This window comes from Sciurus vulgaris (genome assembly GCF_902686455.1).
Source record: "Sciurus vulgaris genome assembly, chromosome: 2".
NCBI classification, from domain to species: Eukaryota; Metazoa; Chordata; class Mammalia; order Rodentia; family Sciuridae; genus Sciurus; species Sciurus vulgaris.
Genome location: NC_136462.1, coordinates 43,484,458 through 43,506,366, shown reverse-complemented (window position 1 = coordinate 43,506,366; position 21,909 = coordinate 43,484,458). Strand labels below are relative to the sequence as shown.

Sequence of the window (21,909 nt, the reverse complement as noted above, 5' to 3'; positions counted from 1 at the left end):
TCAAACATGTTTATCCACAAAATTAATGATGAAGAAGGAAGTAAAAGTTAAGTGAGAAGGTCTAAGAAAGCATGTTCAATTCTGTATTAAAGAGCTATGAAGACATGTGTCTGGGTGACTCGCCATTAGAGTCATCAGCTACTTCACCCCAAGTGCCTACCCTGAAGGAATGTGACCATTATCAATTCTTCCTACACAGGGGTACAGATACATATGAATGAAACCTGGTGATTAATACGTTTTATTAAAAATGAGAAATCTTCATTCATAACCTAGGTTTAATTCTGCCCCCCCCCCCAATATTACAATTACAGAAGACATGGGCAAACAGCATTTTATGTTGGAACATATCTTATGGGTTTGGAGATATCCTGACATCTGTAATAGTTTTTCCTTCCTCACAGTAAGCAAGGTGATTAACAGGTGTGATCATGGCCTGTCATGTGTCTGTAGTGAACACTGGTGGTTTGTTCCTAATGTCCACCTACATCAATTGGTCCAGCCCATTGGCACATGCCATTCCCTCAGGATTTGCTGTGGTTCCAGGGTTGGACACTATCCGAGCCTGACCTATCAAACACAGTAGAGAAAGGCTTATGCTTGGGCAAAGGTTTTCCTCTTTTCACTTGAATAAGGAAGCATAAAGTCCAGCATAAAAGCTGAGCAAAGCCAGCCTTGGGCTGAGAGGAGCTGCCTCACCTTGAGAATTCCTATCGTAGGACATAATAAATGGACTCACTGTTGGAGCCAGCTTCAGCCAGGGCCTTGCGGTTTGCATCTGAATGCATCTTAACTGGCGCCCTTTCCTAGAAAGAAAGACCTAGGGCAGGCTACTTGTGGGCATGCAACATCACTTTCATTTATTTAGGTATTATTTATGTCTACTTTTGTGACAAAATGGCTGAGTTGAGTAGCTGTGACAGAGACTGTATGGTTTTAAGTATTTACTATCTGGTTCTTTTTAGAAAAAGTATATAGACCATCGAGATTGACTATTCATATAGCAACACTGAAGAGGAACACATGATATCTGCAGGCTTCCTATATGAAGCTCCCTGGGCTTCCTTTCTTAGGTTTTAATGTTTATATTAAAGAATAGAAAGGGGAGGCTGGAGGTGTGGCTCAGTTGGTAGAGTGCCTGCCTCACAAGCACAAGGCCCTGGGTTCAATCCCCAGCACCATACACACACACACAAAAGAAAAAAAAAAAAAAAAATAGAAAGGGGGAGCCATCCCCAATCCATTTTATACAAGAAAGCAGGGGAGTGTGTCTTCCATGTGTGAGGTGTGCAGGCCCTATTCTTGATGCTCAGATGCTGTAGAGAATGTAACAGACAAAATTCCTCCTTCTGGTGAGCAAAGCTCAGATTCAATACCTCTCCCCACCCCCAACCCACTGTTGTGATCCCAGGAGAAGTAAAAAAAGGGAACACGTTCCCCCACCATGGGAGTCCTTATCCCCTTAGGACCTCTTGGACACACCACTCTGCCCCTGTAACTTGGTGATTGGAACCAGTGCTGGGTGTCTGGGGTACTCAGAGGGAACAGAACCGCGCTCAGGAGTTGAAACAGTGGAAGTAGTGCAAATGCCTCTCAGGGTTGTCAGGGGAAGGGAATGAAAACAGTATAACCCCTTTTGATCCTGGTTGTCCTGAAATTTGTTTCATTTTTATAGCAATAAATTCAGTTAAAGTTTTTAGACACAGATTTCAGTTGATTCAAGCAATATAGCCCAGGCTTATTGCTGGTTTCAACCCCAGAAAGGATCCAGAGTTTGACTTTTACAAATTCTGTCTGGAGGCTATACACTGCCTAAGAGACTCTGCTATGGTCTGAATATGGTCCCCAAAATTCATATGTTGAAACTTAATTTCCATTGTGGTAGAACTAAGAGGTGGGGCAAGAGTTGACCAAATCATGACAGTAGAGGGCTCCTGGTTGAGACTCGTGGCCTTATAAAAGGGCTGGAAGGAATTAGCTAAGCCTTGTTTTGCCTTCCACCATGTGAGGACACAACATTCATCCCCTCTGGAGGACGCAGCCTTCTAGTGTCATGTTGGAAACAGAGCCTGGTCCCTCAGCAGACACTGAACTCACTGGTACTTTGATCTTGGACTTCCAGCTACTAGAAAACCGTGAGAAATACATTTCTATTATTTGTTAATTATCCAGTTTCAGGTATTTTGTTTTAGCAGCACAAACAGACCAAGATAGGCTCCTTGATAGCTATTTTACAAAAATGTCAGTTACAAGAAACAATGGGGCTGGGTTCTCTATTCCCAGGAATACATGGCTTTAGGGTAAAATTATTTCTGAAGGGGTCAACATTTTTAAGGATCAAGAAGCTGAGACCTGATTGGAATTTCCAAATAGCTCAAGTCTTCTCATGGAATCAGTTTCTGTAAGATTCAAATGGTCCCTACCGGATTTTATTTCTTTAAATTTTAATTAAGACTCAAGAAAAGTAATTTAATAAGTCAAGTTTCTTTCCTTCCTTCCTTCTCTTCCCCTCTTTTCATCTTCCTTCCCTCTCCTTCTCTCTTCTTGTTTAAGATAGCAGTGATGCAAGCCCAAGTCTCATTTCCTGCACTTAATAAACTGAGGTTATGCCATTTGCCATCTTGGAAAGAGCAGCATCAGAAGCAGCACAGAAATGCTCATCATGCACCCAGTTCCCCCATGGCAGAGGAAGGGTGAAGATTGCTGCTGGGAGCACCTAATATTTGGACAGTCCTACCTCTTCTGGAGCAACCAGAAGCACTGCAAGGAAGAAATGATCAAAAGCCATTTAAAGGTGAATTTTAATTAACACAGCATAGCAGATATGCAGCCCCTTCAGGGGGGCTGTTCTACCCTCACATGCTAGTCTCAGATCACAGTTTGATCTTTAGGTCCTTGGCTCTGGCTACCTCCTCTGCACGGTCACTTTTCTCTCAGGTTCATTCATCAGAAGTGGTAGGCACGAACAGCTGCCCTGTCTGAATTCCTGGCCCTGTCCATGCCCAGGACTGCCAAAGGCAACCAGATAAGATGGTGGCAAGTTCCTCTTCCCTTTATGGCTGCATACAGGTAAGGGCCAACACTATGTTACAAATCCTGCCACTTATATTCTTTCCTATGAACAGAGATGCTGGGATATAATCAAATGTCTTCTCCAAGAGGCTCCAAAAGCATTTGAGATTTCCACTCTACTCCTGTCCCAGAGTTCACAGAAGACACTACGAAGAGCACTTGCCAGTCTTGAAGACAAATAGATTATTTCCCATTTCTGCTCTAGATTCTAAATCATTCTGTATAAAAAAAAAAAAAAAAAAAATCCATGACACTTACTTGTGCAGTCAATTGCTGTTTTCTTGTCAAATAGTCTTCTTTCTGTTTTGACATCAACTCCTCTGTCTCTTGCAGATATATTTTGTGCAATTCTATTTCTTCTCTCTCCATGTTGATTTTGGTATAGGTCTCATTTATGTCAACAGTGGTTGTGGCTTTTTGTTCCATCATTTGGTTGAGCAACAGGACAATCGCTGCATGCTGCTTTGACAGCTCTTCTTGCTTTTCACTAGGGGGGAAAGAATCTCTCCCAGCATGAAAAGGAGGACACTTAGAAAAGGAATTTAGAGTCTTTGATGAAACGAACCCTTGTAAAGAGGGAAAATGTAATGGATGCTCATTTTCTAGCTGTGTATGTAATTATCTTAATCTAGTTGACACAAGAACAGAAGGAAACACAGAACAAATGTCAACCTAGCAACTGTTTACCTGCTGCAAAGATGTCATGTGGGTCCACTTCACCCCATCGAGCCCCATGTGACATGTAGTAATTATAGGATTTTTGGATTAAAGTACTGAGTGATTCAAAAGTAGTTTTGAACAGGTGCATGGGATCTGGCCAGATGAATGTTTTATATGCATCATCACCATATCTCAGTCTTAATCATCCTGACATATGTCATTAAGCCCCCAAAAGATAACCATCCCATCACATCTCCAGGATCATCTGAGGTAGGCCCAAGAGAAAACTAGCCTTCCTCTGAACAGAAACTAGGGGAAGAGGAAGCAGCGTTCTTCTTTATTGTTTCAAAGATGCTTGAGATGGAAGTCCAACCCTCTTCCCATCTCAGTCAGCTCTGAGCACCAAAGGAGTCTTCAACCTCACATGCTGGCCTCCTCCATTAGTAGGATAACTTAATATCAGGAGAAGCATTAGACAGTAAAAGATTTGAAGAAGAGATCATTAGTTCATTTCTCTAATTTACTTTTTAAAAACTCCTGCAACATAAAGACCTTTTATTTTTTCCAGTGCCTGAGGTTAGAGACTTTAACTCAAGGGGGATTTGTTTTTGAAGGCTCAGGAAAATAACAGGTTCTTGGGAATTTTTTTTTTTTTTTTTTTTTAGAAGTCAAACTCTACAATAGAAATGCAATAAAAAGAAGTCTAGGCAAGAGGCTCCATGTGGAGGCCAGATAGTAGATGCTTTGTGGGTCTAGTACAGGAAGCCTCTTAGAAATGGATCAGACTTGAGAAGTCTCAGGGAAGAAAAGCAAGTTAAATATAAAAACTTATCTAGGCGCGTTGTGATGGGTTAAGAAGAGAGCACTCACAAACAGAACATGGGACCTAAAAAAAAACCACATTCAAAGAACTGCGTTGTTTCCAGCTTTGCAGGACCATCTGAGAAAGGAGATATGCTCATCACCTGTCAGAGCTTTTGGGAACCTTGATGAGCAGATGAGCCAAGTGATTGTAGCAACCTCCTCTGTAATTGGCCTTTCCATAAAGATCTGTCTACAGCAATAGCTCTCCAAGTGTGGTTAGGATCAGCAGAATCAGCATAACCCAGGAACTTATTAGGAATGCAGATTCTTGCCTCCACCCTGCCACCCCAACCTATAAATACCAGTAATCTGTGTTTTAACAAGCCCTCTGGGTGATTTGACGCTCTCTCAAGTTTGAGACTCATAGAAATATAGGGGTATGATGTTGCTGACCCATTGATAAGAATATCCAGCCTGGCAGTATTTCTCTGACTTAGATGGTCTAGTACTTATAGTTTTATCTTTGGCTAGCTTGCACCATGGATAAAACTGCATTGTGAATCCTAATAGGGTTAGAATATTCAAACTTATGTAAGTATGAACCTTCTTTCTCATGGAGCATCTCCCAGGACAGGTATACTGAGGGCCTGGTTTGGGAAGTGTGTTCCTAGGCCTTGAGGTCTCCATCTGATTCCTAATGCTTTGCTATCTTGTGCACCCAAGCAATCTCCTGATTATTTTAGCTCCCCAAGGAGAATTTTTTTCCATATGATGAGAGCTCTTTGAAAATTTCTCATGCTGGTAAAACATTCTGATATTTATGCATTAGTCTTGCAAATTTGCTCCCAGCAGTGAGTTACTTTGAGAATTTTGTTGTTTTTTTCTTCTAGAATGTATCTCTTCTTCACATGAGGTGGGAGTCAAGAGCTGTGATTTCCATTTCACAGATGGAATGATTAAGGCCCATGGGGTAAAGTGCTGGTCTGAGGCAACAAAGCTCAGGAATAAAGAAAAGAGAGTGACAGGTGTCAGATCCCAAGCTGAGAGCTTCAGGCAGTTATATATGTTTTAACAGATAAATTATAGAACCCTTTTGGGAACCAACCCCATTTTTAGCCCTCCAGTAGGTTATGACTAAATGTCTTTAAGGAACTACACTAGATACAATAAATCTGGTTTGATGTTATTACAATATAATCCCAACAAGAGTTTTTGCTTTGGAGGGAGTTGTGGTTATAAACTTAATTCTGTGAAAATGGCAACAGCCATTCTGTGCCTTTACCTTTAGAGATGGCATTTGAGGTAGTATGTGATTTATAAGCAACTGATAGTTGCTGCTAAGAAGCTGAATGGCCTCTGCAAATGGCTCAGGTCTTCCGGTTTCCTGTTTTCCTCCTTAGGACTGGGTCATCTTCTACGATTGATCTGCACCTCTTAACTTGCCTTGCCCCAGTTCAGATCAGAGGACAAACCCGTTGGGACCCTTTTCTCATTTAAGCCCTGGACTTGCTCAAATACTGAATTAAAAGATACTTACCCCAGAGCTTTATTAATTTCTGTCAGATCAATTATTCTCTTCTTTAGAAACTCTATTTCATTATCTGTCCTTAGAATTTTCATGCGTATTCGATGGATCTCAGCAAGATTTAATTTGCGAGCACCTGTGACACATTCTTAAAAGTGTGGAAATATTATTAAATTAGTTGCGAAACAGCATAGTTGTAGATACCAAAATTTCAAACCGTGAACAAAATTATCTTCATTTGAAAAATTCTTTTAATTGTATTAGACACCTATTACCACTTTGGTCCCCCTCGATTTTACCTATTTTTATTTCTCTGATTTGTGCTGCTGCTATGGTGATCACCATTCTAGGCTTCTGAAAACTTCAGAAAGCTGCAGTCTGACAGCACCGGATTCCTATGGTCCTATACTTCCCACCTCCTGCCTGGCACTTCCTGTCATCTCTAGTATGGAATTTCTTTAGACAGCCACACCCATGTATAAACCAGAAGTGCAGCAGATAAGGGCAAACGTTAAACCATTGATTGACAGGAGTCAGGGCATAACTCTTTCCACCTTTTCCACCCTCCTCTTTGGATTGAACTCCCTAGGAAGTAATAGTGCAGAAGTCGTCACCTTAGACTCTGTTTGCTGGGGAATACAATATATTAAATAACTAGTTATTCGTAAACAAATGAGAAATCAATATAATTCTTAAGACTTCCGAGGATTAGTGTTTGACAGATTAAGGGTCACACGTGAATTTTTGAACACTATCGTTTTGAAAGATGCTAGAATATCCATTTCTACACAAAATGTTATGGTACCTCTCCTAAGAGAGCTAGGCTAATTTTTCTCTAACCCTTCCCATTTCCACCCCAGATTACTAGTTAAGTTGCTTATTATAGCAGGGTTTCTCAAACTTTGTGTCTCAAATATGCATATCCATCACCTGGGAAATCTTGCTAAATGCAGATTCTGATACTATAGCATGGGTCTGAGGTGAGCTCAGATAATGCATTTTCTTTTGTTTTTTTTTTTTACATACCCAAACATTTTTTTGTTTTGTTTTGTTTTTTGTTTTTTGCGGTGCTGGGGATCGAACCCAGGGCCCTGTGCTTGTAAGGCAAGCACTTTACCAACTGAGCTATCTCCCCAGCCCTCCCAAACATTTTTAATTGTATACCATTCTTAATTTAAAACAAAAAAATTTTGAACAAACACATTTATACGTTTGCTTATAAATTATTGTCCTGTTACTTTACATTATGAAACACAAATGCAGACTTTCAACATGATGAGATAAAGAGAAAATAAGATGTTTAACCTTTTAAAATTGTATTTTTTAATTTAAATTTTTATTTTTACAGACTGCATTTTGATTCATCATACACAAATGGGGTACAACTTTTCATTTCTATGGTTGTGCACAATGTAGATTCATAGTATTCATGTAATCATACATGTACATAGGGTAATGATGTCTGTCTCATTCTGTTTCCTTCCCCCACCTCTTCCCATCCCATTTTCCTCTACACCATCCACAGTTCATTCATTCTTCTCTCTGCAAATCCTCTGTTCCCCCTAGTTATGTATCATCATCCACTTATCAGAGAAAACATTGGGTCTGTGATTTTTTGGATTTGGCCTATTTCACTTAGCATGATATTCTCCAACTCCATCCATTTACTAGCAAATGCCATAATTTTATTCTTCTTTATGACTGTGTAATCTTACATAGCATATATATATACCACAGTTTCTTTATCCATTCATCAGTTGAAGGTCATCTCAGTTGGTTCCACAATCTAGCTATTGTGAAAGACTACATTTTCTAACAAGCTTCCAGATACTGTTTATGATGTCGGTCCAAAGAACACATGCTTTAAACAATATGACTTTTTGACATAAAACCAATTAAATTTTCTTGGTTTTAAATTTATATGATTTCTTTCCTTCTAAACTATATTTTGTGTTTATAAATTAAGCAAATATGGAAAATAAAGAAAACAATACAAAAACACTCTAAATTTTGCCTTTGGTGCATGTTCTTCTAAGTCTTTTATTATTTCTCTACACATATAGCTTTTGCATTTTACCTGTCAAACAAAACTAGTACCAAGCATACTGCTTTATAGCCTACACTATCATTCGGGGTCTATTTAGGAGTTAGAAATCTCACAATAAACTGAACAGAGTAAGTTCATTATACAGAGCAATTAACTAAAACAGAGGATTAGAATAATAAGGGAATGAATAGTAAGAATTCAAGAGAACTCTAAAGAATTCAGGAATAGCACGTGTGAACAGCAGTCACCTTTCCTAGGGCTGAGATAGAAAGAGAGCAGCACTTCCTAAGTGCTAAGAGGTAGACCTCACTGGAGAAGGCTATAGCTCACTGGATGGCAAAGAAGTTCATGAGATGCTTAGCTGGTGGAACTTACTAGAACTCGGCTCATGGAGGTGCCATGCTTCAGAACTCACTGCAAAATTTCCTAAGGAAGTGCAGGGGAAGCCCTTCATGGAGAGGTACTTCTTGGTTGCTCTTTACCATGAAACTACCCAGAAGGTACTGGGGGCTGCTGCTGAGCTCTCCAGGCCTCTGGAGAACCAAGGTTGCAGAACCTTGGCACGCTGAGACTACATGTGCTCCAAGAATCGAGTCGGCCAAGCATACCATACTGGAAGCAGGAAGAGAACCCTATCCTCCTCCAGTATTCCTCCAGTGCTTTATACAAACACAGCACTGTGCCTGCCAATTGAGAAGGGAGAAATCTATAGTGTCTGGCTCCCATATTGCAGAGCAAATGAGTGAAGTATAGATTTAGAACTGAGAGCAATAAGTGATAATTGGAATATCTAAATTTTTTAAAAGGTTGGTTTTTGAAAATTTTTTTTATTTCTTAAGACCACTTATTTATAATGGGTTCCTGGGAAATTGATTCTATTATTTGTGTCTAGAAAATGTACTGAATAGTGCTTTCAGGAGTGCTTCCTCTAGGAAGGTAAAAGAAAGCAGGGCCAGGCAGAGGGGAGGTTAAACTGTGAAGAGTCTGGGACTGGATGACACTTCAGGGCTGCTCTGCTCTGGGGTGAGAGAGCTGGGTTTACACCCTCCCAGTGACCAGTCACTGAATGTGGACGGTATCTAGGCAGGAAATGTAACCTAGGGTGAAGACTCTCTCTCTTGTCCAGGGTGATTCCTAGAGAGAAAGTCAGTTATGAGCCTTAGTCAGCACTCTTGGCAGCTGGGGAAATGAAGCTAGGCCCTAAACTTACACTGAATACGGAAATCAACTTTAAAAAGTAGATCAAAGACCTAAATGTAAAAGCTAAAACTAAAACTCGCAGAGGTTGGGGGTGTGGCTCAGTGGTAGAGCACTTGCCTGGTATGCACGAGGTATTGGGTTTGATCAATAACCAGTACTGTAAAACAAAATAGCAAAAACAACACTCTTAGAAGAGAATATAGGGTAAAACTTCAAGACATTGGTTTTGGCAATGATTTCTTGGATACAATACCAAAGCAAAAGCAACAACAACAACAACAAAAATAAACTAGACTACACCAAAATTAAACTGTTGTTTATCAAAAGTTACTATCAAAAGAGTAAAAAGGCAATCCATGGAATGGGAGAAAAAAATTGCAAATCATGTGCCTAATATCCAGGATACATAAAAGACTCAACAACAACAACGACCACAAAATTCAATTAAAAGATGGGCAAAGGACCTGGATAGACATTTCTCCAAAGAAGACACACCAATAGCCAATAAGCACATGAAAAGATGCTCAACATCAGTAATCACTGTGTTATGCTTTGAATGTACGGCATCCCCTAAAAGCTCACATTTGAGACAATGCAAGAATGTTCAGAGGTTGCATGATCAGATTCTGAGGCTATAATCCCACTGAGTGGATTAACCTGATGGTAACTATAGGTAGGTAGGGTGTGACAGGAGAAAACAGGTCACTGGGGACGTGACTTTGGGGTTTATATTTTGTCTTGGGTACCAACTCCCCTCATTTTTCTCCCTTCTTCCTGGTGTTATGTTCTGAGCTGCTTTCCTTCACCACAACCTCCCACCATGATGTCCTGTCTCACCTTGGGCCCAGAACAATGGACTCTGTTGAATGTGGACGGAACCTCTGAAACCATGAGTTAAAATAAACTTTTTCTTTCTCTAAGTTGTTCTTGTCAGGTTTTCTGATCACAGTGATTAAAAAAAAAAAAAGCTGACTAACACAATTGGGGAAATGAAAATCAAAACCACAATGGAATACCAATTCATGCTCGAGGAGATGGCTATCATTAAAAAACAAACGCCACCCAGAAAATGACAAGTGAAGGTAAGAATGTGGAGAAACTGGAAGTCCTGTGCACTGCTGGGCATCATGTAAAATTGTGCAGCCATGTGAAAAAACTGATGGGTCTTCAAAAAGTTGAATATAGAATTACCATACAATTCAGCAATTCCATTTCTGCACATAAACCCCAAAGACTTGAAAGGAGGGCCCCCAACTAGATATTTGGACACCCATTTTCATAACAGCATTACTCACCACAGCCAAAAAATAGAAGCAAAGTGTCTATCAGAAGATGAATGGATAAACAAAGTCTGGCGAATACATAAAATGGAACATTACTTAGCCTTAAAAAGGAAGGAAATTCTGCTGTGTGCTACAATGTGAGTGAACCTTGAAGACATTATGCTACATGAAATAAGCCAGTCACAAATGGACAAATATTGTATGATACCGCTTAGGTGACGTACCTAGAGTTGCTGAAGTCATAGAGACAGAAGGTAGAATGGTGGTTTAGGCCAGTCAAGTTGCCTCATTTAATTGGATAAACATTAAATCAGAATTGCCTGATCCACACATCTTTAGTCTATTTAGAAGCTAAATTATGGAAATTAAGGTTTCATTATTTATGCTTAAAATGTAAGGGAAAGTAGTTAAGGACTGCACTGTACTTTATGTCAGGTAATCTTTCTTGCTCTATTTATACATGCAACAACCATGAGACGCGTCCTTTTTAAAGTACTTGGTTCTGTTTTCTTATAAGATACATTAGATTTCTCTAGTGGATAACCTCAAAAGCACCTTCTAACTCCCTGCTCATGTTTTCTGGCAGCATCTCCAGCAGGAAGTACAGTCTGCTGAGTTCCATGCTTTCCATTTCTAGAAGGTCAATTGTGGACTTTCTCATTGCTTCCTGAAAATTTAAATTACATTATTAAAAAGTTGTGACACAAAAATAATAAAATTGGTTTCCTGAATAATGCTCTACAAATGTTTTCTGGAGCCAATATTTAACCTTCATCAGACATCTTTTGCCATTATTTTTATTTGGAATAGAAAGTGGGACAAGAACATATTTTACAATCAGTTTTCAAGATGTCATTATTAATTTATCTTTTAGTTTCTGCTGATTTTCTTCTACTCAGAAATCTATTCTCTTTGTGTATCTCTTTCTTGTATGCTTATTCAACCAATCTGAAAGGAAAGATTCCAACAAGAAGGATAACATCGAGAAAAGAAAACTACTTACCAAAAAAAATTAAAATTGTCTACAAAAATATGCTTAGGGATAAATAAAATAATGGTTCTCTGATTCATATCTATAAATTTAAAAAAATAACCAGGTGAGTTTGGTTGATTCATTGGTTTAAGGTGGAACTAATTTAAAAAATTATAAACCATTAAAAATTCAGTTAGTGAAAAAATAAAATAGATAACTCACCTTTTAAATAAATTGAATAGCTATAGCAATTAAAATGATCTGAGAAATTGCCATTACATTTTACTAACTAAAAAAATCAGATAGCATAATTGTATATATAGCAAGATCACTTTTCTGTACAAAAGTAAGATTCAATGCAGGCAAAACACTATTGCTGAAAGGATAGTCATGAAAGAGCTAACTGATTATTATGGGTAGAGGGATCATGGTGAATTTTACTTTCTTCCTTTAATTTTCTATTTTTTTCCCTATAATTTCCAGAGTAAACATGTATTACTATTATAATAGCAAGTATGTATTACTTTAAAAAGTGGAGGAATGTAACTCTGCTACTTAAGAGATTTCATGGTTCTGATATTAAATGAATACATACCAGATACTGGAGAAAAACATAACTAAAAAAAGCAAGCAGGAGAAAATGTTTCCATAGGCCCCTAGTGTAGCAAACACACGACTGGACCTATTCATTTGACCAGGACTATAAAATATGACTATGTAATATGTACACATTATTATGCATAAATATATAATTATACAAAATATAATGAGATTTTTATCAGCAGTCTGCAGACTCAAACTCATTTTCTACATTTTTAGATACTTCATACGTGGTAGATTCTTATCCAATATTTTTAAATGGAGAGACTGCATCATGTTGACCCTGCTAAGAAAGTATCCTAAAAATCACCCAGAGATGACAAACACAATGTGACACCTCAGAAGGAAATCATAAACACATATCTTTGATACTGGCCAGTGAGTATAAGTAAATGAGTTTCTGTTTTTGTTTTCACTAACAGCACAGTCTACTTCTATCTTTTGCCAATTATGTCTATCTTTTGCCAATTATGAAAATAATTGCATTATAGAAAACTAAGTTAATTGACACCTTGCTGGCGATTTTCCCAAAGACCTTCTTGCTTGGTATTTGCTTGTTGGTTGGTTGGTTTTAAGTAGTGCTTACATCTGGTATCACAAGTATTTGTCAGTTGGTCCACCCATTAGCTGATCTCTGTTGTCACTCCAGTTGCTTTTCCTAAATGGACTTCTTCTCAGCCCTAGCACAGCCCCCTTAATTCAGTTCTGTGCACAAAAAAGCAGTCAACAATCTATACTAGTGTGAATGCTTAGCAAATTGAAATAAAAAAATATATTTTTAACTCAAGGCAAATATTTTTCCTATTCACCTATTTAAATACCTTGAAACAGAGTTAGAGCTATGTTAAAGTTTGATGAATAATTAAGTGGATGATTGAAAAAAAATAACTCTCATAGATAATACAATACCAATTTTTTAACAGCTATAGCGGTGTCCTTAAGAAAGATCCTAGCTTCTTCATTGCATTTAAAATAGTCACTTTGCAGAGATTTTTCTGGAAAAAAATTAGAAAATTAAGATTTCTTAATTACATACTGAAATCTGCTGTTATCCTACTTAACTTTTTATGTTCTAATTGAAATGCAGGATGTTACCTCTATTTCTGAATTTCTACTGTACTTTATGATTCTCTCTTGTACCTTTTGTTTCCTGTTACATACTATTCTAATTTAGGTATATATTTTGTGCACCTTGAGAAAAAACTCCTCTTAATGATTCATCTTTGCAAATCTTAACAGTACAAAGAAGGTATCTGATAGGACAATAAAAAAGCAATAGACATTTATGAGAGGGATAAAGCTAACATGTCTATAACATAGGTTTGAGTAAGAATGATTTCCTACATGTAAATATTTACTTAAAATAATATACAGGTGTGCTACCACATCTGTAATCCCAGGGACTAGGAGACTGAGGCAGGGAGATCACAACTCAATGAGACAGTGTCGCAAAATAAAAATGGCTGGTGGGATAGCTCAGTAGAGTACCCGTGGGTTAAATCCCCAGTACCATGAAAACAAACAACAACAATAAAACATCATGTCATTTTTGCTTCTGTGAAAAATTTGAGGTATGGGATGAGATTTTATTGTAAAACCAGTATGTGTAAAGTAGACAGTTTCTATTCCTTTTTATTCACCCTCCTTTTCTCTCACACTTTGTAAGTAGAAAGCCCCTGAGAAGAGAGGCTTTGTGAAATGTTGGTAAAGATAGCAAAAACAAGATAGATACCGAATGGGAAGAAGGAAGGAAAAGAAAGCATCAAAGGAGGAGAAGAGAGAGAGGAGAGGAAGCTGCTTCCTTGGCTGTATCACTGGACCCTGTCTAAACGGATCTTTTTGTGTGAGATGTGTTTGATGTGATTCATGCTTTATATGGATTATCTGATTTTTATGATCCCATGATGATTCTCATTTCACAAATGGGATCTAAGACTGTCGAGGTCCTATTACATGTGCAAAGCCACAGACCTGTTCAGTGGTAGTGTGGGTTCAAACCCAAGTAGTGTGACTCCAGGGCTCCTGCTCTTCACAGCCATTCCCATCTCTTGGAACAGTGAATAGCAATGTCTGTCCTCAGTTTCAGGGAATGTGAACTCTCTTACTGAATTAAGCTCTTAAGCCAAGTGAAAACCTGCTAGTGAATTTGCATGCAAGTGTGTTAAAAGGGCACAGACATTACTAATCTCCTTTCTTTTGTTTTATGTAGTGAATGAGCACAAGCTTGCTCCTACTTGGAAATGGGAGAGTCATATATGTTGTAGCACACTCAGAACAAGAAGGCCCCTGAAGTTTTTCCTTATGAAAAATTTTCTGAGGGTCCAGACATTAGCAGAAAAATTATTTGTGCAGTAGGGTTGAATGAATGTGCTAATATCAAAATCAAGCACAAAAGAATTTGAGGTTCACGCTCATTGGGGTCCAAGGTCATTGACAATGACCTTGAATATATAGGAATAATTTGTCTCATTAGTAGTTAACATTCCTCATGATGGTACTTGCCCAAGCCTATCTGATAAGAATTGTGAACTTAAAGTAGGTTCTCTAATAAGGAAAAAGGAAACTACTTTAAACTAACAGTAATATTGTACCAGAAATCAAGATGATTATTTTGAAACAATAAAACGATTATGGCGCACCAATGAGATGCTTTGCTGTTTGGCTTAAATGGTTTTCACACTGAACAAGAAATGCCCTTTCTTGGATTAAAAGGTTCAATTTTTTAACCGAAGAAGTCTGTTAACCTGGTTAGGGTCCATTTTGGTTGAAATCTTCAAACCATTTTTTAAATCTAATTTTCTTGCCCAATACAACAGGTACCTCTTTAAACACTTCCTTTCCCACTTGACTATTAAATTCTCTGGTTTGCCGTAGCAAAATGTGGAAGGAGGTTAACTTGCAAAAGAAAGGCAGGAAGAGACAGCTGAGGTAAGGCATAATCTAAAAGCAGGTGGATACTGAGGTCATGGGCTGCGGTCTGGGAGTCAGGATCTGTCCCCAGCCACTGCTAGGCCAAGTCACCCCAGCTGCACCAGAGAAACAGAGCTGAGCACTGAAGTCCCTCTCCGCCTCTCCCCAGGCCAGGGATGCTCTGGATTCCGAGAGGGTCCCAGCAGAGCACCACCTAGGCGCCATTCCAGAAGAGACTTGGCTCCAGTCACCCGGGGACCTCTCACCCACAACAAGGAGCTGCTCTAGCGCTGCGGTAGCGACCGAGGAGCCCAGCGTGGAGGGGAAGGTGAATAACTCCAGGGAGGGGCCGGTGGAGACGGCGACTTTCTGCACCATCTTGTCGCCTGAACACAGCTCTGGGATCCAGGAGCTCAGGGACATTTTGCCACTTTTGCCGAGAGCCTCTGAGGCCAGAAGACGACGGTTGTCAAGGCAACGAGGACGCTGAGGTCCCCGAGCGCCCCCTCGTGGCCCACACCTGGGCTGGGTACCTCCCTGTTCTCCAAAATTGATCCGCAAGAATTAAGAATTAAGCGGAACTGGAAGGATGACTCCATAGTAAGACACTTCTTCAATAACCGACGGGACGTCCTGCGGTGGAGCAACTTAGAAGGCAAGCCACCGTGTAGTTTGGAGCATGGATTCTGGTGGATTTAAATGAGGTCCACCACTTACCGGATGGAGCGTCTCTTGAGACTGCCTCTCCACCAATGTTGTTCTTACCCAGTTCTGGAGAAGTGCAGGTGGTAGCAGTAGCTCTCCGTCATAGGATTTTTTAAGGATTAAATTACTTGAGCTCTTAATGCTATACCCAACACATGGGGTGTACAAAAGCCATAATTTAATGGTAAAGTGATAACATGGTAACTTAAAAATAATGGGTAGACTTTACATGTACACACACACACATGATGGACACTTGTGTAAGAAGATGTTCATTATTTTCATTTTAATGATCACTTTATTGGTATTTATATATTTAAGACCTCACCAAATCAGAACTTAGCATTGTCCAATTTATTGTTTTAATTATTCCTCAAGGAGATTCTAAAAGGGAAAAAAATGCATGTTATTGTTCACTTATAATAAATTAAAAGGGCCCTTCTCAGCACAACCTTATGCAAATTCTCCAGAATCCTCATGTGTTAATCAGCTTTCCATAGCTCTGATAAAATGCCCAAAATAATAACTTAGAAGGAGGAAAGATTTATTTTGGCTGGTGGTTTCAAGGGTTTACGTACATGGTCAGTTGACTCCTTGTTTGGGGCCTGTGGAGAGGCAGAAGATCATGACGGGAGCAGGTGGTGGAGAGCAACTGCTCACCTCAGGGCAGCCAGGGAGCAGAGAGAGGGAAGGCAAGGTCCCCGTATCACCTTCAAGGGCACACTACCTGTGATTTACTTCCTGCCACTAGTTCTCAGGTCAGAAAGATCCCACCACACGTCCATAGTGCCATGGGCTGGGAATCAAACTTTGGAAACATGGGACAGTCCAGTTCCAAGCACTTCAGAATCTAGTCCCTCAATAAACTAGGATTCAGGGAGCAAGACTTATGATTTCCAAGAAGCTGTTAAGCTTAATGTGGTAAGTTGTGTACAGGGGAGAGGAGCTCCTGATGCTTCTGAAGTTGTAAACCAAAGAGAAAATCGCTTTGTTCTCATAAAAATCCACATTTAATTAATTTTCAATTTCAGTCTTCATCAAAGAAAAGATGTTAAAACTGACCCAAGCAGGTTCTTTTATATTGGACTTTGTGTAATTATACTAAATTGGTGCTTCTGGACAATTTAGAAAGTGATTTGGCCCAAAGTGATTCTTTCTATAGCCATGCAATAAATGTTTGTTGAATGAATATAAGTCTCAAACCTCAAATTAAAAAGACATTAAACAAATAAAATGATGCTGAAACTGAAAAAAAGGGCGGATGTCTACATGTATGCAAACACATATAAAATAGGAAAAACAAGTGACAAGAGAACAGTGTAATAGCCAATCCTTACAAATACGTATATGTGTGTGCACACACACACACACACAGAGACATGGAAAATGGCTTGAAAAGAATTGTTTACCAAAATGTTAACTGCAGTTTTGCCTGGTTAGTGAAAATTATGTGTGTAGTAGGGAAATAATGCCCACATCCTAACCCCTGGAACCTGTGGATATGTCATGTTCCCTCATAAGGGGTCATTATGGTCACACATGGCACTACGGATACTATCTGTGAACTCTGAGATGGGGAAAGTAGCCTAGGTTACCCAGGTGGGCCTCATCTAATCTCAGCAGTGGTTAGAAGTGAAAGAGGGAGGGAGAAGAGTCAGTGTCAAAGTCATAGAGCTATTTGAAGGTGTTCACTGCTGTGTTTGAAGACAGGGGAAAAGGATGATGAACCAAGGATTGCAGTGGCCTCTGGAAACTGAGATGCCACTCAAGCTGAGATGCCACTCAGACTGAGATGCCAACGAGACAGAGTCTCCCCCAGACCCTCCAGGGGGACCGCAGCTTGACAACATTTTGACTTTAACCCTGTGAGATCCATTTCAGACTTCCAGTTCCACAACAATAACTTGATAAATCTGTGTTTTTTTCGGCCACCAAGTGGTGGTAATTTGTCACCGTAGCCAATAGAAATTAATAGAATGGGCTCTTTAACTTTTCTTCTTTATAATACTTCTGTACTGAATGTTTATTCATAACCATGTATACCTTCATTATTGTAAAAAAAAGAGTAAGGCTTTTTCATTTAAAGAAACAGGAAGATAAAGAAGATACACAAATTTAAAATTATATATGTGTATATATAAAACCTCTGATTCTTCTGCACCTACAGATGGTGGTACTGGGCTAAAAGCCATTTCCTTTCCTCTTGTATATCTTTTTACTTTGGTAACACAAACAGACATATTCCTCTGCCAATCAAGACTTTCAAGGCAAACATTTGCTAGGGAGCCAGGATGGCATATTAGAATTCCCTGACTCCTGCTGATGTTTATTTTTAGTTTTCATAAGCAAGTTTGTTTCAGTTTGTCCCTTGCTGCTGGCAGAGCCAGGAGGAGTACCCAGCTGCTTCGTGAAGTTGGACCCCTAACTGGCACAGGAATGTGGGTGCCCATGCATTCAGGCACGTTTGCAAACTCTACTGCATGTGAGCTCTACAAGGAATCTGATGATGCCCTTGATCTTGCAGGTGTTTCTTTGCATAAATTTAGTACCTTTAGGGAAAAACTAAACTTTTTGGATGTGTTTGCAGACCATGGGTTAGACCAATGTTCTGCTCTTGTTAGATGGGTTGGACGTTTCACATATAGAAAATGGATGCATGTTTTTTAGTGCTTTGGGCTATCAGAATTCATGCTGGTTTAGTATTAGACTGTGTGGAATTCCTCCTGGAAGTAGGAATGCTAGAAAACTAAGTCTCTGTCTTCTTCACTCCAGCCCTGCAAGTCTGTCACATGGCCCTCCCTCTCCATCAGTGTTTAACCAATAGGATCTTTTTATCTTTCTGCTCTACTGTCTTTATCATGTCTTTGTCTCATTCTTAGGCCTATTGCTTTATGGTGACTGGTGGCTACTGTAGCCCCACACATCCTGCTTGCCACATCTATTTCCTACCACTCCGACACTTGACATGGTTCTGTTGGAGTAGAGGATTCAACACTTGACACGGTTCTGTTGAAAGATCATCCTCCCTCTTGGAGGCCATAGGCGTGGCATGTCTCCATGTGCAGTAGCTTTTAATACTAATAATCAACATATCCTTAGATTCAGATTATAGAGAATACTGGGGAGATTTCATGGTGCTGGGACACAAAATAACATACAATAAAGTTTACTATTAATACTTAGATGAAATTATAAATAAGCAATTATGATTTACTCAAATTTGTAGGGAGCCTGTGATTTCTTTTAGTATACAAATTCTCTAAAAGTTATATATAAGTATGTGAGATTATTCCTCTGAGCTTTGATGTGGTGTTTGGTCTTCATTGCTTTCTTAGTGTTTATGATTAAGTTTAAGGATATTTTTCCTACTTAATAAATAAATAGGTTAATCATGGGTACAATTTGTATTCTTCCTATGCCTAGTTAGAGTTTTAATCCATCATGGAGTACATGAAATAGAATAAATATTAACTATAAGCTGACTCCTCTATTCTCTGTTAGTAATAACAAAAAACATTCCACTGTTAATAACTAACATTAGAGTTCTTGGAAGGGGTAACTTCTACAGAAGCTTAATGTCATATTCTTTTAGGGAAATTAAACTAAACAGAGCCTGGTGCCCTCTACTTGCTGGGAACTGTTTTTCTTTTTAAGCTCTCATACAGTAAAAACATGTGTATTGAATAAGATCATTAATTATATTCTTGAAGATTTTTTACTTAACATTTCCTTGTATTAACCACGAGATGATGTCATCAATACCAAAGAAAAAACATACAAAAAGACTCTGTGAACAATAAAGATTCAGACTCAGCCTCAGAACACTTGGTGTCTCTATGTGCTGTTTCTCCACCGCACCGATGCCTCTCATACACCTCGGACCCCTGGTTGCTGCTAGGGCTGGACCCTGGCACCTGCTGTTGTATGTAACAGGGAGAAATAGAAAGGAGTCATGTGGCACATAAATCTAATGTATTTTTATACATAAGTGATGAATCTTTGGAAAGAATAATCAGGAAAACTACCCCATTCACAATAGCCTCGAAAAAAATAAAATACTTGGGAATCAATCTCACAAAAGAGGTGAAAGACCTCTACAATGAGAACTACAGAACACTAAAGAAAGAAATTCAAGAAAACCTTAGAAGATGGAAAGATCTCCCATGGTCTTGGATAGGAAGAATTAATATTGTCAAAATGTCCATACTACCAAAAGTGCTATACAGATTCAATGCAATTCCAATTAAAATCCCAATGATGTACCTTACAGAAATAGAGCAAGCTATTATGAAATTCATCTGGAAGAATAAGAAACCCAGAATAGCTAAAGCAATCCTTAGCAGAAAGAGCAAAATAGGGGGTATCGCAATACCAGATCTTCAACTATACTACAAAGCAATAGTAACAAAAACGGCATGGTATTGGTACCAAAATAGAAAGGTAGATCAATGGTACAGAATAGAGGACACGGACACAAACCCAAAGAAATACAATTTTCTCATACTAGACAAAGGGGTCAGAAATATGCAATGGAGAAAAGATAGCCTCTTCAACAAATGGTGCTGGGAGAATTGGAAATCCATATGCAACAGAATGAAACTAAACCCATATTTCTCACCATGCATGAAACTAAACTCAAAATGGATTAAGGACCTCGGAATCAGACCAGAGACCCTGCAGATTATAGAAGAAAAAGTAGGTCCAGCTCTTCAACATGTCGGCTTAGGACCAGACTTCCTCAACAGGACTCCCATAGCACAAGAAATAAAAGCAAGAATCAATAACTGGGATAGATTCAAACTAAAAAGCTTTCTCTCAGCAAAGGAAACTATCAGCAATGTGAAGAAAGAGCCTACAGAGTGGGAGAAAATCTTTGCCAATTATACTTCAGATAGAGCACTAATCTCCAGAATCTATAAAGAACTCAAAAAACTCTACACCAAGAATGCAAATAATCCAATCAACAAATGGGCTAAGGAAATGAATAGACACTTCACAGAAGAAGATCTACAAGCAATCAACAAACATATGGAAAAATGTTCAACATCTCTAGTAATAAGAGAAATGCAAATCAAAACCACCCTAAGATTCCATCTCACCCCAATTAGAATGGTGATTATCAAGAATACAAGCAACAACAGGTGTTGGTGAGGATGTGGGGAGAAAGGTACACTCATACCTTGCTGGTGGGGCTGCAAATTAGTGCAGCCACTCTGGAAAGCAGTGTGGAGATTCCTTACAAAACTTGGAATGGAACCACCATTTGACCCAGCTATCCCACTCCTTGGCCTATACCCAAAGGACTTAAAATCAGCATACTACAGAAATACAGCCACACCAATGTTCATAGCTGCCCAATTCACAATAGCCAGATTGTGGAACCAATCTAGATGTCCTTCAATTGATGAATGGATAAAGAAACTCTGGTATATATATACAATGGAATATTACTCAGCCATCAAGAATGATAAAAATTATGGCATTTGCAGGCAAATGGATGAAATTAGAGAATATCATGCTAAGTGAGATAAGCCAATCTCAAAAAAACAAAGAACGAATGATCTCACTGATAAGCGGATGATGACACACAATGAGGGGTGGGAGGGGTTAGTGTTAGTGTTAGGGTTAGGGTTAGGGAGGGGGGCAAGAATGGAGGAAAGAAGGACTGTATAGAGGGAAAAGAGGGGTGGCAGGGGTGGGGGGAAGGGAAAAAATAACAGAATGAATCAAACAACATTGCCCTATGTAAATTTATGATTACACAAATGGTATGTCTTTACTCCATGTACAAACAGAGAAACAACATGTATCCCATTTGTTTACAATTAAAAAAAATGGTCACATAAAAAAAAAGAAAAGAAAGGAGTCATGTGGAAGCCCTCTTCTCTATCCACAGAGAAGGATATCTGCCCAAAGTCCCACACCTTTCCTTTTCTGTCTCAAGGGTCAGAGTGGGCAGGTCAGGACATGGAGTGTTTGGATTCTAGCTTCGCTGCAGCAGTGGTAGGAGACAAGAGCTGGAGGATTTCCTACAGAATGCCAGCCATGTGGACGTTCTATAGACCAAGATTTCAACCCCAGCATCCGCCCCAAGCCAGCAGGCTTTGTGGGTTCTTTCCTAGAGACCTGT

The 21,909-nt window shown here is 39.1% G+C and overlaps 1 protein-coding gene across 4 annotated transcripts in view; it reads right to left on the bottom strand.

The window, feature by feature from the left end:
- CCDC175 (coiled-coil domain containing 175) overlaps window positions 1-15,528 on the bottom strand; it is a 58,320-nt gene extending 42,792 nt beyond the window's left edge. For 2 of the 4 annotated variants that reach the window (XM_079128654.1, XM_079128655.1), the window contains exons 1-5: window positions 15,341-15,528; window positions 13,074-13,159; window positions 11,147-11,258; window positions 6,074-6,209; window positions 3,331-3,559 (exon numbers count right to left, since the gene is read on the bottom strand). In XM_079128654.1, the coding sequence (XP_078984780.1) occupies window positions 3,331-3,559; window positions 6,074-6,209; window positions 11,147-11,258; window positions 13,074-13,159; window positions 15,341-15,497 (720 nt within the window). In that variant the 5' untranslated portion in view covers window positions 15,498-15,528. Of the gene's footprint in view, window positions 1-3,330; window positions 3,560-6,073; window positions 6,210-11,146; window positions 11,259-12,973 lie in introns of all 4 variants that reach the window. The other 2 variants (XM_079128656.1, XM_079128657.1) reach the window with 2 other exon arrangements.
- Between the last annotated feature and the right edge of the window lie 6,381 nt (window positions 15,529-21,909).